The 19,231-nt window shown below is 41.3% G+C and overlaps 1 protein-coding gene across 10 annotated transcripts in view; it reads left to right on the top strand.

Annotated features, from left to right (window-relative positions):
* ERC2 (ELKS/RAB6-interacting/CAST family member 2) overlaps nt 1–19,231 on the top strand; it is a 784,869-nt gene that overhangs the window by 12,837 nt on the left and 752,801 nt on the right. For all 10 annotated transcript variants that reach the window (XR_012128892.1, XR_012128896.1, XR_012128894.1 and 7 more), the window contains exon 2: nt 16,133–16,926. Coding sequence is in view for 3 of the 10 variants with exons in the window: in XM_073230735.1 (XP_073086836.1) it covers nt 16,273–16,926 (654 nt within the window). In the remaining 7 variants the exon portion in view is untranslated. The remainder of the gene's footprint in view (nt 1–16,132; nt 16,927–19,231) is intronic.

Below are 19,231 nucleotides of genomic sequence, written 5' to 3'. Positions count from 1 at the left end.
CATTCCCTGCTGTCCCCAGCGCTTGGCAACTACTATTCTACTTCCTGTCTCTATGAATCACTTCTAGGTAGCTCACGTAAGTGGAATCATAAAATATTTGTCCTTTTTTGTCTGGCTTAATTCACTCAGTATAATGTTTTCAAGGTTCATCAGTGATATAGCATGAACCAGAATTTCATTCCTTTTTAAGGATGAATAATATTCCATTGTATTTATATGTAGCTAGACATTTGGTTTGTTTCTACCTTTTGGCCATTGTGAGTAATCTTTCTGTGAACATTGGTGTATAAATATCTGTGACAGTTGTTTTTGAGGGTGGTTAATTCCTAGCACTCTATCCCGCCTCCTGTAAGGGAAGAGTAGTTTCCCAAAGTTTCAAAAAAAGTCCTTTGCAGAGATGCTTTGTACTGGCGGTGTGAAATTCTCTGGGGTGCTCTGAAATGTGCAGGCCAGAGGGATATTAGGAGGGCTCTTAACAGTATCTGCTCACAAGGTCCTTACCCAAGTAACTGGAGAAACTGAAATTTGAATCTTGGACTCCTGACCCAAAGCCTGTACTATGCTGAGCTGCCTTTAATTGCAAGTGTAACAGTATTGAAATATGAAGATGAATGAGACATGGCTATTGCCTTCAAGGACCTGTCAGGGTTGAATTGTCTGTTCTGCAAAAGGCACAGGGGAAGACAGTGATATCACCTGGTGCAATCTGAAACTTCCACGGTCATTGTAAGATAGAATCACAGATAGCAGGTGCAAAGGTCTCCTTTCTCTCCACTGTCCTGGGGTGAGGCATGCTTGAGCCAGGCGTGGCCAGACTCTTCATGGGGCTGTGTTCCCGGCAGGCCCTCACACATGTGCTGACCTTGGAGTCAGGAGTTCCAGCCCACACTCATTGATGCTTCCTGGCATTCACTTGAGCTGTTCGCACAACTGTATTATCTCAGCAGGATTTATCCTCCTTTGAACCCCTCTGAAGATTGCCTACATCTTGATGTCCAAGCATCAGGAGCAGCTGTTTGTTAGGAAAGAAATCAGGGCCCAGGAATGATAAAGAGAATACATTTAGGAACAGTTCAAATGGTTGGTTATGTGTATCTGTGTCTGAAAAGGCATCGTTTCCAAGTGATTTGCATTTATCTAGAGACCGAGCATGAGATATTTTGTCCCTGGAAGGATGACATTACCAGATTGTTATTGTGGCAAGAAATGAGAGATAAATCAGCAAGAAAATGCCACCCTACATTTTAACCTAAATGTTAAGTTAAATATTAAATAGGTTAATATTAAATATTTGGTTTTACTGTTGCATCTGTGTAGTAGGGCTGGGTGTATTAGTTCCATATTGCTAGCTTATGCTGAGGTAAAAACCCCCAAATCTCAGTGGTTTATTTTTTTCTCTCACGGGTTGTCTATGGTTCTGCTCCACGGCTTTATGCTGGAACTCAGGCTGAAGGAGTAGTGCCTTTCTTGGACCGGCATTCTCATTGTAGAGAAGGAAAAAGCAATAGTTTGATCATAAGATGGTTCTAATAGTTTCTGTTTGGATATGACACGTGTCCCTTCAGCTTGAAGCCAGTCAGATGGCCAAGACTGAGGTCAGTGGGGCAGGAAGGATGCTCCTCCTCTGGGAGGGAGACTGTAGGGCTGAGCCAAGTAGCCAGGGACAGTGCATATTCTGAACAAATGATGCAGTCTACTGCACTGGCTAAAATTTTACTCTCATGTGCAAATTGCTTAGCAACCTTTTTAACCAGCTAATCATTTCAGGGCCTTTGCAACATGTTAACTACTGTTATTCCTCTTTTACTCATAAGCAAGAAACATACTGTACTGAAGGGTCTAGTTCTCTTCTTGGGAGCCATGTAAAACCAGCTACATAGCTAATATTATCATTCCAAACAATATAGTCAGCCGCGTAGTCTTTCGAGAAGTGATCACAGAGATTGAAGCATACCTGAACACTCAGAATTTGAACGCCTCTCATAGTCTTCTGTGAAATTAATAGAGAACAGAGAACTAATCAACAACAGGGCCATCACCCTTTAAGAGGACAACACAATGTGCCTGTAGTTAATATTGGTGATGATGAGGGTCATTGTGCTGAGTATTCACTAAGCCTCAGGCACTGTGCTAAGCACTTAGATGTTTTTTATTTAATCACAACTCACCTTATTTTTGTGAAGTATTGTTACTCTTTGAGGTACTTACTGAGGCTCAGGGAGTTTAGTTAACTTGCTCAAGGTTCAACAGGCAATAAATGTGAGATTCAGGACTCAAACCCAATGTATGTTTAATCACTTATAACCACGGTTCCTCAAAGCTGGATGAGATGCCTTTTAAAGAAAATAATTTCTTGTAGAACCCCAGGATTCACTTAAATCGTTACTGTTTTCATGATGCTTTTGATTGCAGTAAAAAATTGTGTATATAAAACATAAAGCAGGTGAGGGTTGTTTTTTAAGTTCCTACACCTTTATAAAACCTAAATCAATTTAGAAATTAAGTACACTTCCTATTACTAATTCAGATTAACAACATTAATTTAACCACATTAACTAAATTGCTGCTTGTAACTGGAATATGATGCCAGCTTTTCTGGACGGGTTCTTGGCAGTCAACTGGTCCACCCTGCTGTGTGCTGGGTGATGACTCAATTCTCCCACCATATTCACAATATTTGACTTCTATGAAACATTGATTCATGCTGAGGAAGTTGACATCCCCTACCTTTTACCTTGCGAGAGCACATTAGACTCCTGATCCCATCTCTTCTCCTTTCTCATGGACCTACACTGATTCCCTAGGGTATGGCTTATTGCTCAAACGCAGTAGGCACGGCAGCCGTGGTGATCAACAATGTCCTAATATTATTTGTTTTCAGGTTACTGAAATAAAAACAACCTTAAATCCTTACAAGATTGGTAAATTTTTTAATATGCATGCCTGTGGATCTGTTGTCTCTCGTCTGTTCTTGCCTAGGATTTAACAACTGGATTTTCTCTCTCTGGAGCTGCTCTTTCTTTCACAGGCCTCTCTGCCTCTGAGAACACACCACATACTTCCAGAAAGGCTCTCATCCATTTCCAGTGTTCACAATGCCTGGCAGCTGTGAACAATAACAAAGTTGTTCATGTAAACCTGAATATGGAGGGATTTGAGTCCTTGGAAGGTCAGAAGCCATATTTTAGACTTGTCTAGAAATATTTGTTGAGTAGATTTGAACCATGTCCTGTAATTTCCCTTTTAATATATTTTTATGTTAGATAAGCTTATCCTTGCCCATGCACTAAGAGCTTGAACTCAATTACTTGATGACTTAATGCAGCTATTGACTCTTATTCAGTATAATTTCAGTTTTTAGAGGGGTTTCTGCATATTATTCAGCACTGTGACCTTGGCCCTTTCTAAAAGTTCATGTGACTCCTCCATGATAATATTTTTGAGAGACCCCACAGTTAGGATATACCATTTATTCTTTCTCTCCTTTGCAGAATACATAGATGAGTGTTCTCTGAAATTTGCATTTAATCCATTTCCCATCCCTTGGTATTGATTGTGGTCTTTTTTTTTTTTTTTTTTTTAGCATAGCTTACAATCTTTAAACTTTTTCCTTGTATATGTGATTATGTGTATATTCGTTTTCTAGTAAAAGGCTATTTAGGCATACTCCTTACATGTTGATTTTAAATGCAGAAACATTTTGTGTGATTGGATTTTAGGGACAAAGGGGCAAAGTTGTTATTTTCTACCTTTCTGTCATTTTCTTGGAAACATCTGTTAGGTGGCAGATTGAGGATTTTTTTAGTGTAAGAACCAGTAATTCCTGAATAGTCTTTTTTGTAAGTACAGTATAGCTAAAGCTTAGTCAACTGGCATTTTACATTTGCAGATTAAAAGAAACGCACAGATGTTTTAAAAATGAATCTAAAAACCTTATTTATCTCTTCAGCTTAATTTGTTGCACTTATGAAACTTCATGAGACAATAATAGTGTTATAATCAGCATGTTATATATTAATGGTAATTTGACTTGACATCTCAAATTATTTTTTTATTTTTACTGTTTATTGTTTGAGGTTCTGCTGTATTTTTAACTGGTTGCATTAGCTGTGTACTGTAGTGGTCTATTCCTTTAGAATTTAGGTGTTTCAGATTTTAAATTGCATCTTTTACAATAAGTTAATAAAGTTTCAAATTAAAACAGGTAGAGTACAGTTAACTAATACTTTGGTATTAGAGTTTTTAGAGTCCTTACCTTGTAGTATAGAAGATTGTCAGCCTCTTTACTTAAGCACCTTACCAAAAAAATATAGCCAAGGCAGGTGAACATGCAATCATGCTAAATCTGCACATGGAAAACAGTAATTATAAAATGAGGTTGGGGAACTCAAGGAAAGAGTAGTGATGTGTGAAGGTAAGTGTGTTTGAGTTACAGAGAGCTTCTTGGAGAATGATGGGAAAGCATTTTTGAAAAGCTCTGCTATGTCTTCCCCCCTCCCCCCAATTCATGTCATTGTGGCATTTAAAGATGAAATAGCTTATTATTGGGATTTTTAATATCAACAGATACATAATCTTATAGTCTGCAGATAATGGGAAAATGTCCATTTTTCTTTCCAATTTTAAAAAAAGGGTAGGCATCTTGAATAGTTGTAGGCTGAGTGTGCCTCAGGGGTGTCTTAACAAGGCAAGCTTCCTGGATTGAGACAATTTTAAGACTACTTTGAGGTTTGAAACCACTGTACTCTCTTGTGGTGGCCTTGGGCTTATCAAGGTTAGCGTTCTTGGAGCATTAGCTGTGTGCGGGACATTGTCCTCCTTTTCTTCTATCATCTTATTTAACCATTCCCAAATTGCTATGAAAAGTACTGCTATCATCACCCTTTTACAGATGAGAAAAGTGAGGATCAGAGTAGTGAAGTACTTTGCCTAAGGCTACACATCGAGAAATTAGAGATCTGACTGCAACCAGGTCTGATTTGGAGATCCCCACCTTCCTTTTTTCAAACACTATTTCTCACCTCTCTGGTTGCTATGACAAAATTGTTACATTAACTGTCATGGAAGTGATTTCAGTGATGAGATGAATATGTCATCATGAATATGTTCTTCCATATATCTCCTGTATACCCTCAGGTCCAGGCAGGAAGAGCCCTTGCATAGGCCCCTTGGGGTTTCAAGGGTCCACTCTGGCCCTCATGACTGCACCTTCCTCACTGGGGAGGTATGTGCCGGGCCAAGGGGAGGTGCCCACCCGGAGCCTGTGCCAGCATTCCAGGTCACTCTGTACCCACAGGCCTGGGATCTCCCTGCCTAAATGATGAAGGCAAATTCTGGCATGCTAAGATCCCCACCCCTTAATATCCAATCACCACTGACCAGATGGTTGCCCACCCCTTAAGATCCAATCACCAACACAGAACACACCCTATCCCTACTCCTTAAAAACACGCTTCCTCACCCATGAGCTGCTGCTCCCTCTCTCTGGGGGCAGCCATTTTCTCTTTCAGATAATAAAATCTCTTGTGTGACTGTGTCTCTTGAGTCGTTCTGGGGTAAGGAGGGTCGCAGCGAGATACCCTTTCAAATGACCTTGAGCTGTTGTTCAGGCTCTGCTTGGGCGTCTTCGCCAAGCTGTCCTCCTGAGGACAAACCATGCTACGCTGAGCCCTGGAGTTGCAGAGGGGCACCTCTTTGTGTAGTATAGTCCAGGTGTTAATCCACCATTGCCCGGGGGCCGAATCCAGCTGACAACCATGTTTATAAATAAAGTTTTATTAGAACACAGCCACCCTCACTGGTTACCATTAATATGTGACTGTTTTTGTGCTGAAACGGCAGAGTTGAACAGTTGTGACAGAGACTGAATGTCCCACAAAGCCTAAAATATTTACTTTCTGGTCTTTTATACAAAAAGTTGGGTGGCCCCTGGTATAGATAGAGCTGCCCTAGTGTGCAGGCTTCAGAGTTCATGTGTGTGAAGCTCCTGGGGTGGAGAGAGAAGGATGTTTGCTGGGGGCAGGGCTGTCTCACCATGTATTGGCTTGAAGTCTGAAGAGTCCAAGAATTTCAAGCTCAAAATTGAAACCTCACCTTTCACATCTTTATATTTGTCAAGATAGGAAGATAGGATATATTTTGCTTACCATATTGTTAGCTCAATTTGTAACTGTATGATATAGAGACATATGGTACTTGCGCCTCCATTTGTGCTCATGTCTTGGGCTCCACACATGTTTGAGCAAATGTTAAAAGGGTTTAAAGTAGGAGGGAAGAGAAACTGCAACAAATAATCACAAATGAACATAGAATTATCAATTATGGAATTTATTTTTGGCCCATATATGGATTATTCAGAAACTTGCCCCAAGTTTCATTTGTTCAAATTAAACCAAAAATGCTGGAACCCTCTTGCCAAATTAGCAGGAAGTTCCAGGTCTTTCCACTAGGGCTGCATCCACCTCCCTCCACCTCTCACTATTTCTTCCCAACCCCATGTCCCAGAAGTACACTGCCACGTAGGGAGGGAAATGTGGGTATAAATCCCACACCCAAGCCGAGAGATGGGTTCTGCCCAGCTCTTTCCCAACAAGTTGCATCTTGGTGCCCTAAGGTATTGCTGTTGAAGCTGGTCTTCCTCAGACTGAAAGATGCTGTGGACGCCCTCTGCGGCCCCACAGTGAGGTCCTGCAAGGGAAGGCCAGCTGGTGTGCCATACATGGTGTGGCAGATACCCCATCCACAGCTGCACTCATGGCCTTACTGGGTCATGAAGGCTTTCTCTGGGCCTCCATGTAGCATGGGCTGGCAGTGCCAGGGGAGTAGGACTCTGCTGACAGTGAATGGGTGCCTTGCCCTTATGCAGGTGTAGCCATGAGGCAGGTACTCCACTGTCTCTCAGAGTACCTTCTGCAAGACTGAGCCCAGATGCCCACAGCAGAAAGCCCCTTGAAAATGTGATCCATTTTGACATTCTTCACTTTCTTGGCTTTGTGCCTAATTCTCCCCTCAATACCTCCTGGGTTTCTCTTCTAAATGCACCACCTGCACCCAAATAGTCTGTCTGCTTGTGGGTCACCCTGCCTAGGGCGCATGGACCTTGCATCATAGTCCTGTGCACACTGTTTGTGCCTCGCTGCACAGGCCCCACACAGCATGCTGTGGTCTCAGGAGCTTTCTGCCTAGCCAACATGTTTGCTCATACAGCCTCCTCCGCGGCTCCTGAGCCACCCGACTTGAGTCCCGATCACCAGCCTGGACGCCCTCCTATCTTGAAGTAATTACTTTATTTCTGGGAACTCCAGTGTGGTTTGCCACCCTGCTCATCTCCTCCCACTGATCTCACTCTGAATTTTGGGCATTATGAGTTTTCTCCTTGAAGGCTCTGAATCCTTTGTGTCTATTAATTTCTCTCTTTCATGGTTTTCTATTTTCTAAACCAAGGACCTGAGGAAGAGCAGCCTTGATTGGGTTACAAAAGGTTTTCTTGTGCCTTCACTAGAGGACCCGGGCCAATTGAACCTAAATAAGGAAGCCACTCGGGTAATGCTTACAGGGCAGATAAAGTCGGTTTCTGATATTTTAAAAAATACCATATTTTATACCGTGAAAAAAGGAGCATTATACTTTGAAACAACATAGCCAAGAGACCTGATTTGGATGCAATCGACCTTCTAGAGGGCAGGCTATCAGATGCCGTGATCCAAATGCTGAATAGGAATCATCCCAGCAAGGAGAAGAGCATGTGTGGAGGCTCTGAGACAGGAAGGGAGTCGGTGCATTTGAGTGACAGAGTCGAGTCCGTGAGGAGAGGAGGCTGAAACTGTTGGCAGGAGCCAGATCCTGTGGGGCCTGGGATTGTGGGAAGGGTTTTGGTCTTTGTTCCAAAAAGCATCAGGAGGCTTCTAAGTGTTTTAGTGGGAAAGGGAAGATATTTTGTGATCAGAATTATATCATAAAATAGTTTGACTGATATGTGAGACATATAGTGGAGGAGGGTTAGACAAAGGAGATACTTTAGGAGGATATGAGATAGCTTAAGCAAGTCATTTTGGTGCAATAGGGTGGAGACAAGTGGAAGCAAGGAAATGGAGCAAGAGAGAAATTAGAGGTCAAGTTGATAGGATTTGGCAATGAACTTGAAGTGGTGGCAAAGGAAAATGAACTCTTATTTAACATCTTTTATATGGGAGAAGTAGTACAATTTAAATGTCTGTAAAGGCAAGCATGAAAAGAGAGAATCAGAGTAAATACAATGTGATAGGGAGTGGTGGGGACTGTGGCAAACTGAAGGATGCAGGCTCTTCCTTGAGGGGTGGCTGTTGGTTGGTTCTAACCAGTTACTGCCATGTAGGGATGTGGGCCTGACATTGCCAGATTTTTAGGTTTTTCAGGAGAAGCCAGAATCTGGATTTTAACTGAAATGTCTTACTCTTTCTCTGTTGTCAACTAGATCAAAATTCTGAAGAACACTGCGCTAGCCACATACAACAATCTGCAGGTGGCATCTGCCTCCTAGGCAGCCAGTTCTTGCATGAGATCAGTTACCATGTCTTCCTCTAGAAATGTTTCAGAATTAACTCTAGTCGGCATTGACTCTGTGGCATTAAAAAAAAAAGTTAGGGATGCACATAAGAAAAAAGAAGGGTATTTTAAGTTGGGCCAAATCTTGGGAAACACTGATGATTTTAGCTCACACAGTTTGTCAGCAGGGCTCAGGTGATGGGCTGAGGCTAAGATCTGTGGCAATAAACTTAACCTAATTTAGAGCAGATAGCAGGAAGTGCTTTGTCTTAAAATAGACTGTTTCAGACCATGACTGTCTGAGATACTTGAGGTAGACAGGAGTCAAGGCTCTCTCCACCTTTTTGCCCCCTGTGCTTACAGTTCAAGTTTGTAAACCTTTTAAGACAGAGAGGGGATGAATGTATAGTTTATTTATGAATTTGTATGCAGTTCATAAACCCATCTTTTATTTTATTTTGTGCTTGAGCCTTAAATGGAACTTACCCTTGGATTTCAAGTTTTTATTCATGAGATGCTTTGAAGTTAAAAGGTGTGCAATTAGTTTCTTTGGTGGTGTATTCAGCAACATTTGTCCATTTCTGTGCCATTTGATCTAATTAATACTTTATCCTTCTTAGGATTGTACATCATAAACATATAGGGAAGCAGGTGATTTTTTAAGAGTTTACAGGAAAGCTCAATGATTAAGCCTATCTTGGCTTCCTAGTAGTATTTACAACAATAAGCTCTTAATAATACCTTATTTCTTACAATGCATTTATAGTTGGGTAGAAAAGCTTAGAAGTGGTTTTCTTGAAGTCAGTAGTGGGAAATAGGAGACATTCTTGCATTATTGATTGCTGAATGTAGTTGATCTTTTTGCTCTTTCTCAGAGATTCATTTTACAGAACTAAAAAAAAATATATATATCAGGATAAAGAATTAGGAGACAGCAACCAAAAAAAGCCTAAGTGTCAAAACAAAGACCTAAAAATATATCAGGAGACTTAAACACAGCTGGGAGGTAGGGGGAGGAGGAAGTTGTGAGTGACTCAGGAGAACAGTAAGAATCATGAGACTTAGGAGGACACATGACAGTCATGGAAACTCACCTTTGGCTCACCTTGTCATGGGCCTTTATGTATCTGTACAATCGACATCAGTCAATATGCTCCAGTGTAAGGGCGGAATTGTTCCAGGAAACCATCCCTGTCCTTTGCAAATTTGGGGGAGGGGACTAACTCCCTAGTAAAGCATTGGACCTAGGTTGCTAACTAAAATTTACTGGTAAGAAGCAGATATATAATTTTGAAGGAACTATTCTGTTACCATTTGCTTAGATATGTTCTGCACCACTGTACAAAGGACCTCTTGCCTGGTGTGATCTTGGACTAAAGCAACATCAGCCTGTGTCCTCACTTGTCAGGCACACAGACGGCTGATGACTGACTCATATTCCTTTTGACATTCTGGCTACTTTATTGAGTGCTTGAAAAATAAACACTGAATTGTATTTATTTCTTGTTCTAGTAGGATTTAAACTCCAGCTGGTCATTATTTGGATGTCGTATATTTCCATCTTAGAGGTCAATTCTGGGTTTCCTGGGTCATGGCATGTCATGCCCTTAAAGCTGTGCTTAGTTTCTGGGACCACCTTCCCCTGAAACCATGTCTGACCTGGGATGAAGAAAACCCTGAAGAAGTCTGTTGCAGAGGGTAAACTTCCCAAAGACACAAGCTATGTCTGTCTCCATCACTGCTTTATTCCCTGCATTCAACACTGGGAAGTCAGCAGATGCTTACACAGTTTTATGACATGAATAAATCTGAATGTTCAGTGGAATGTTTTTAGGTATTCTGAAGGAAAAAAGGTTCTCTTGTCAAATAAGTTTTGGAGAAGCTACCTAATATACTCAGTTTTGGAATGGTCATGAAACACGTTAGTGTGCTGAAGTCCCTGAGAAATCTTGGTGGAGAACCAAGACCCCGTGAACCTTGTTTATCTGATCATCTGCCAAGCTGTAGAGGAAGCACAGGCCTAAAGCAGAGTTCGTGTAGCCCGCTGTCGGTCCTTCCTAAATACTTCTGAATGTGTGTTTACTGAGCTTGCAGAGCTGGGATCCTGAGTTGGGTACTTCAGGGATTTTTTTGTAGCCTTAAGAGGAGATGGTGGCTTCCAGGATCCGTTGAGAGAAAAGACTAGAGGCTGTGAAAGATAAATAGCCCAGTGTAAGGGTGCGAGTGTGAATTGTTTTAACATCTGTCAGGAGAGTTTTGATAGCGGGTATCAGGAGCTTTTACATTTTGATCTTATCATTCTACTTCTAGAACTTTATCCTAGGGAAATAATAAGAGATGTAGATAAAGCTTTACCAATCAGCACATTAATTATGGTATTTACACTTTAAAAACAAATTGCTTAAGTGTCCCATGTAGGTGATTGGTTGAATAGATGATCAGGTAACCATTCAATGAAACATTAAGTCATTGTTTGAGTCCTTTTGTTGGTATAACGACAACCAAAAAAAAAAAAAAAATTCCCCAAACTCAGGAGGTTTGAAACAATAATTTATTATTTCCCATCCCTCTGTGGGTTGACTAGCCGGTCCTTCTGTTACACATAGTGTTGTCTGTCACTCGTGCACCTGATTTCAGATGGCAGCTGGGCCGGGTGGAAGGTCCAGGATGGCTTTCTCCCCAGTCCGGTGTTTTGGTGCTGACTGTGGGCTGGGATGCCTCCGTGCTCCTTCTTGTGGCCTCTTTCTCCATGTGGTGGCTCATCTTCCAGGGTCTTTCTTTGTGGCTTCTCTTCCCAGTAGGATAACTTGAACTTTACACTGCTGGCTTTTAGGAGAGCAAAAACAGAAGCCCTGAGGCCACTGTAGGGCAAAGCCCAGAGCTGGAACAGAGTCTCTTCTGCAGCATCTGTGGGTCAAAGCAATCACAAGGCCAGCCCGGATTTAAGTAGAAGGGACACAGAATCCTTTTCTTGATGGAAGGAGAGACAAATGTGTCCAGGAAGGAGAGGAATTTTGGTGGCCATCTTTGGAGATTTGTGGTGGCCATTAAAAATCATGTTTTATAAAAACATTTTATGGCATTAATGTTAAGAAATGATGTTAAGAGTAAAGCATTGAGGAAAAACAGAGTACAAGGATATAATACTGATTTTGTCTAAAATTAAATTATGTACATACATACACACACACTTAAGAGTAATTGAAAACTACTATGTCACCTTTTTAATAGAGGTTGTCCATGAGTGACAGGATCATTTTCATTTTCTTCTGTATACATATCTGTATTTTAAAAAAATTCTACAATAATCTGTTAGTTGTTTGGACAGATAAGAAAGCTGATCATTTATTAGGCCACTTAGAAAGTCTTGAAAATTTTCAAAGATTAGAAAACTTATGTGTTATATTCTCGGATCCGAATGCTGTAAAATTAGAACTACAAAGTGTTCATCAAAAACTTCTATCCACTTTGAAATTCCAATATATCCTTCTGAATAATTCCTGGGATAGAAAAAATTTCAAAAGAAATATAACAGTCTATTTACAAATGACAAGAGTTCTATACATGCAATCCTAGAAAATGCAACCATTGTGTATAGGCTTATGTGCATGCATCAGAAAATATGATGGATGTTAAATGAACATGTAATGAAAAGTCAGCAGTAACTAAACACAGGGAGTAGAAATTATTACTAAAGATAAAGAAATGCTGATGAGCTGGAGACAATGTACTAAAATGTACCAATAAAAAAAGCTGTATCCTCTAAACACTAAAGAATACACAAATATTTGTCACATTGTTACCAAGAGAAACAGAAACATACAAACAACATTAGGAATGAGACAGGGATATAACTGGAGGAGATTTTTTCAGTTTTAAGGAAAAGTTATACAAAGCAATACCAATAAGAGGGAAATGTCTAGATGGAAGAGACTGTTTCTGAAGAAACATTTTAATGATCGTTGACACAACATAGGTAGCAAACCTGAATAGATCAGTAAATTATAACAAGATAGTCAACAACCACGCCCATTCAGTTTCATGGGTGCGCTCTACCAAACATTTCAGGAGTAGAGAAGTTTTATAGTAATGCTAACTGTTTCAGAACATATGAAAAACAAAAAGCTTCTCAATCCATTTTATGACAGTAGCATAAACCTGATCTAAACCTAGAAAAAGAGACCCCAAGGAAACTGTGAGCCATTGGCAACATGTATTGCTCTTTAAATAAGGAAACATTATTGCAACTAAGTTAATGTATGTTTGTGTATCATATGCTATCTGTGCATTTGTCTATTCCTTTCCATAATAAACGAATCCACGTTCTGTGTGTTGGTTATTGAAATTCTCCAAAGCTTTGCCCAGCTAGGTGGGTAAAATCCCCGAAGATCAAATCTGTGTGGCTGTAAATTTTACCGAATTTGAAGTGGGGACCCCAAACCTAGCTATAGACCTCAGAAATATCTGTCTCTAGACAACAAGAGGAGAAGACAGGGAAGGACAAGTTAGATTTCATCGCTTCTTCTAGGAAGACAATTCTGTAAGTCATGGCTCAGCTAGGACCTAGGCTCCTGGATTCTAAGCACAGCCAAAACAACAAATTCATTGAACTTAAGTTGGAGTTATAGAAGGAAAAAGGAAAAATGAAGGAAAAAAATAACAAAGATCAGAGCAGAAATAAATGAAATAGAGACTAAAAAGGTACTAGGAGAGGTCTTTATTATAGGAATATTTGGAATGTGCAAATCAACAAAAGGCAGAAAACTGAAAACCACCCCGAATCCCACTACTGGAATTTGTAATATTCTGATGTATGTTTTCCAGTTTTCTATGCCAGGCAGTGTGTGTGTATGTGTGTTTTATAATGTGAGTAAATCATAAAAATGTTTTCTGTTGTCTGCTTTTTTCCCTCTACTATTAGTATGTCATGAACATGTTTCCATCTCATTAAATACTCATGTAATGGTCACATTTCACTGTCTGTCTGTTTCATCATAAATGTAACTGAATTCCTATTGTTGGAACATGGACTCACCCTTGTTTACAGAACAGATTATTCATGCAAAAATCTAAGATACAAAATGATTTTTGTGTATTTTCAAGTCAAACAAAATTAAACTCTGAGAATCATGAACATTTGAAACTGAGTTCCTTAGTTAGCAACAGATGTATAATTCTTCCTATGGACTCTTTAGGGAAAGGAGAAGCCTTAATGGAAAATATTTCTTCATACTATATGTGAGGAGTCTTTAAGGTATAGATGACAGGTACCCTAACTAGAATTCAATGTAGCAAAAAAGGAAACATGGGCAAATGTATCAGTCATCTGTTGCCCCAAACAACCACCTACAAAACGTCAGTGACACCCAAAGAAGTGTTTATTTAGCCTCTGAGTGTATGGGGCTCCTTGGATCTCAGCTGGGCTTGCTCATGCATCTGTAGTCAGCTGCTGGCTGGCTGGGTGGCTTTGCTGATCTTGGCTGGGCTTGCTCAGCTGTCTTGGGGTTGGTTAGTTATTGGCTAGGACACCTTGACTCTATTTTTTTCTCATCTTCCAGCAGGCTAGACTGGGCACGTTCTAATTGCTATGGCAGAACAAAATGAACAAGAGAACAGATACACAGTTGCTATTTCAGGCCTCTGCTTGCTTGCTTCACACTTGCTAGCACTTTATTGGTCAAAGCAAGTCACGTGACTGATCCCTGCTCAGATTGGGAGGCCACTGCCAAGGATACAGGGAGGGGTGAAGCATTGGAGCCATCACAGCAATCAGTTTACCTGGCCTATGTAACCAAAATGGCCTGGGGATAGATATAGCTTCAAGGACTGTGGACTGCTACATCCAGGCTCTCAAGGGATGTCACCTTCTTTGATTTCACACTATTCAAAATTTTGCTCTGCTTTCCTTTGCTTCATTCTGAGGGAAGCCCTCTCCAAATGGTAGTACTCAGAAGTTCTATCTTGAAAGCCAGCAATTCTAGCTGAAAAAGAGCGTATCTTTCCCAGTGGTTCCAGCTAACACATTGGTATGGAGTCTTTGGACTAATGTGGGTCACATGGTCATTCCTAAACCAGCTATCATGTCTGGGGGATGGATAATGATGATTGGCCAGTCTTGGGTTGTATTCTCAGCCCTGGCACCCTCCAGGGTGGAGCTGAGGGAGTCAGTCTTACCTAAACCTACTCAACTATGAGCAGAGTTGGCAACTATTTATCATCTAAGGAAAATAGAGTGTTATCAGAAAGTTGTCAGGGGCAGGGGAAAGGCATGATAGGTAAAAATGAAAGATGCCCTATATAATGCCATTAATGTATGTATCTCTTGACCCTACAATGAAAACTATTAATTGGCTGTTCTATGCTAGGCAGAAAGGTGGGGAGGTGAGTAGGGGGGCTTAAAAACATCACTATACTTAATTCTCATGATACTATGGGTTAGACTCATACTTTATTGCTTGGAAAAAGGAAGTTAAATAGTTTGCGTAAGCTCACTCAGCTAGTCATTGTTCAATGGAGATTTGAACCTTGGTTTGCCACTTTCCAAAATCTGTTGTCTAAGTTTCTAAAAGCTGAAGAGCAAGTGCTCGAAACTTAACCTTACAGGAAGAGCAGGAGACCATGATGCACTCCATTAAGGCCATCTGGGTCCTGACACTGAAGGGGTAATCACAACCCTGTAGCCCCAGCTACATAAAATCTGCCCCATAGTCCTTGAATAACCATGGCAGGGAGCTCCTAGTTCTTTTCTCTAGGGGGTTAAGGGACCAGGAACTCTAACATGGGGTATTATTCCCCTGTGCCATTTCTGTACAGGTGTAGAGTGGTTCATACGAATATTTAGGTCGACCAAAATGGAAAGGAAGACCCCAAAGTCCAGCCTGAAAAATGTGTGTAAAAAGGGGAAGAGACAATACTGCCATTTTCTCTGCTGATAGCATTTAGGCTCTGGCTGTATGTGTGGGGGTCTTGTTGGCTGAGCCACTTCTTTTTCTTCGAACTCCAAGGTGGCCAATAGGTTCCAACTCGTGTCAGTGCTGACTGATGGGTGGTAACCCATCTGGAGTGTTGAGCTGAGAAGAGTTCTGAACTTAGTGGAGAAGACGACTGTGATGGATTAGTGATACCTGTATTAGGTACAGAAGGGGGAGGTAACAACATGCTTGACTATTATTTGGCATCCTAGGAAGCAACGGCTTCTCGGTCACTGTCAAGCTGCTTGTGTATTGGGGTCATAGCCCTAGGATGGAGTGTTTTATAGCCTGTCTCTACAATGAGGAATTCTTTGGTGAAATTTCTGGAGGTCCCAACTGTCACTTAGCAAAAACCAAAACGTAGAGGTAAAAGGAGCTTCTTTTTTTGCAAAATGTTTACATGTAGTAAGTAAAGTTTGGGGTTCTTTTTCTCTTTAAGTGAACATGGATGTGAGTATCTTTTATCTATCTATCTATCTATCTATCTATCTATCTATCTATCTATCTATCTATCTATCTATCATCATTTATCTGTCACCTGTTCATATATTTTTTAAAAATATAATGCATTTATAGTCAGAAGAAGTTTTTTTTTTTAGAAGAGTTTGTTTTTGATTATTTTTTTTCTCATTTTTCAGATCTCTGATTGGAGTCGTTTTCTGGTACAGACTGTGAAAAGAATGCAGTGAAAAGTCTGGCCAACGGTGGAAAAATTGGCTTAACCTCTGACTTAGTATAGCATTCTTTCTCCTCTGTAGTACCTCATAAAAGAAGGAAAATGTATGGAAGTGCGAGAACGATCACCAATCTGGAAGGTAGCCCTTCCAGATCTCCTCGTTTGCCAAGGTCTCCTCGTTTGGGCCACCGAAGAACAAGTAGTGGGGGAGGTGGAGGAACAGGCAAGACCCTGTCCATGGAGAACATCCAGTCCCTCAACGCAGCCTACGCCACGTCTGGGCCCATGTACCTGAGTGATCACGAGGGGGTGGCTTCGACGACTTACCCAAAGGGCACCATGACTCTAGGGAGGGCCACAAATCGAGCTGTGTATGGGGGCCGGGTCACAGCCATGGGGAGCAGCCCGAACATCGCTTCTGCCGGACTTTCCCACACAGATGTCCTTTCATACACAGATCAACCCGGTCTGTCCGGCTCATCCCACCACCACCACCACCAGGTCCCCTCCATGTTGAGGCAGGTCAGGGACAGCACCATGTTAGACCTTCAAGCCCAGCTCAAGGAACTTCAGAGAGAGAACGACCTCCTCCGGAAAGAGCTGGATATTAAGGACAGCAAGTTGGGATCGTCCATGAATAGCATCAAGACCTTCTGGAGTCCGGAGCTCAAGAAGGAGAGAGTCTTGAGGAAAGAGGAGGCAGCCCGGATGTCTGTCCTCAAGGAGCAGATGAGGGTTTCCCACGAGGAGAATCAGGTGGGTATGACTCATCGCAGTGTTTTTCAGCCTTGGCTTCTCGCTGAGCAGTTGATGCTCTGCAGATGGTGCCACAGCCTGTGCCCACCAAAGTCTGGCATCATTAAGAAAGTTAGTGATTAGGATGTGTTTGACCTGGAGACTACAAGAGGGCATAGGAACTAGAAGGTGACAGCTTGTGACCTCCTTATTTTCCAATAACCTTGTCACACTGTTGCAGAGGAGAGGAATCCCTCCTTATTGCCGAACTTGTATACTTGACCCATCTTGTTTTCTCTTTCAGCAGTCACAACAGCGGCTCAGACTACTTCCCTCTGAACGGAAGAGGGAAATGTTAATTTTTGCGAGAGTAGACCCTTTGATGGCAGCATTTAGAGAGCTACATTTGACTGGTGAATTGATTTTTTTTTTTCTTTGTGAAGCACCACCACCATTATTCTCTTGTTGGAGTTTGTTCTCTAAATAGCAAACCAAACAATATTAAGTGGAATTGAGTAGAATGGGTTTGAGCTCATGCTAGAGGAACACAATACATTTGAACCTAGTCTTTCTGCCTATATTCATTCAATGTTCATTAAGCATCTACTATGTGCAAGGTACCGTATTACTCTTCTTTGATCCACCTTCCATGTCAAAGCAGGATTTGGTTTTCCCAGTGTCTGCCTGGAGTTGCACCATTCCCCTGCTTGAAAGCCCTCAACAGTTGTCGTTGCCTCTGGAAGTCTACCTCTTTGGCTGAGCCTACGGCGCCTTCTTCTGGGAGGCCTTAGCCAGCCTTTCTAGCGTCTCACACCGCTTCCACATCTCAGGCGCTGCCTGCCCTCCACTTGGTCCTTGCAGCACCCACTCAGGTGTCCCACTGCTCCTTTGCTCTCTCTGTTCTGTTCCACCACTGACGCTCTCAGTAGCCCTTCTCCCTGTCTGGCCTTTCAGTCCCAGCCAGTCTCTGTCTTCAAATCCAGTCTGTTCTGGGAGGCTCATTTATATGTTGCTGTTTACCTAACGGCTTTGGAGTCCAGCGTGCCAGGGCTTAAATCCCTGCTTCACCTCTGATTAGCACTGAGATAAATGTTAAGGGGTGGGGAGTAGAGGGTGCTGTGCCCCTTGGCTGAAAAAAATTCCCAGACGTCATTTAACTTAATGCAGAAATTTGAGATGATTCTAACTTGGCCAAACTAGGGACTCTCCAATAAGTGGCCTTGTTACTGGCCTACCAAAATGCCCTGCCTTCCTGGGGGTCAGCTGCTGACCCTCTTATCTGTTTCCTTAGCTGCCACCCATTTGGAGTCCTGTGGCCTTAGAAGCATTTCTGATCTGTATGAGAATCTGCGCGTGCTTCTCCTATGTGTGGAAAACATCGCCTTATCCCTTTGATTATCTGACAGAGCCTTTATTGGTTTTCAGAGACGGGAATGTGATTTTCAGTTGGAACAGAAAGTTTTGTTTTTCAGTCCTAAATCAAAGTAATTTTCTTCACTATCATTTCTGCTTTTTTCCGACTCTGCTGATTCATGATGTCTTTGTGAACCTGTTACTGCTGTGTGTATTTCCCCACTTCTGTACTGTTTTTTTTTTTTTTTCCTTTTTAGTTGTTTTGGAAAATAGATAAAACAGTTTAGGAATGATCCAAGTAGTGGCAAAAAAGTTTGGAAGGCATTCTTTAAAATTCAAAATCACTTTTGTTTTATGCTTCTATTGTCAAATTTTCGTTTTTACATGAATGTTTATTTATAGATTATGCAATGTGCCAAGTGCCAAGATATTATGTGTTTTCCATGACATTCACAAAGAATTAAATATGGAAGAGACAAAGTGAAATAAGTAATGTATCAGGTAAATTTTAATAACACAAATGGTTTTTTGGCTCTTAGTAAAAACTTTTAACCCCCTTGTCTATTGTGGAAGGGTTAGTTCAGTTTAAACTAGGTACTGTCCATAATGCCACTTAACTGTCCTGTGTTGCCTGAAGCAGGGATCAAGGGAATATTTGAGGGTGCTCCTGTAACCCCTTCCTTGTTCTGGAACCTATGATCACAGGCTCCTGTGCTGTGGGGGACCCAGTGAAAACCCCAGTGTCATCTGCATGTTAAATATAAGTAAAATATCATCGTTTTCTTTTTTCGGTTGAAATTATAAAAGAAAGAAGACGCATGGAGAGTTTGAAAAGTCAATTTACTTGCAATGTGAGGTAGCATTAAAAAGTAAAGAATATAAAGATTGACAAAAATCATGTTTTTTTCTATTATTAAGGTATCATTGACATATAGTCTTTTGAAGGTTTCACATGAGCAGCATTGTAGTTACA

This window comes from Manis javanica, chromosome 3 (genome assembly GCF_040802235.1).
Source record: "Manis javanica isolate MJ-LG chromosome 3, MJ_LKY, whole genome shotgun sequence".
NCBI classification, from domain to species: Eukaryota; Metazoa; Chordata; class Mammalia; order Pholidota; family Manidae; genus Manis; species Manis javanica.
Note: the sequence above shows the minus strand (reverse complement) of the source record. Positions and strands in the feature narration are given on the sequence as shown.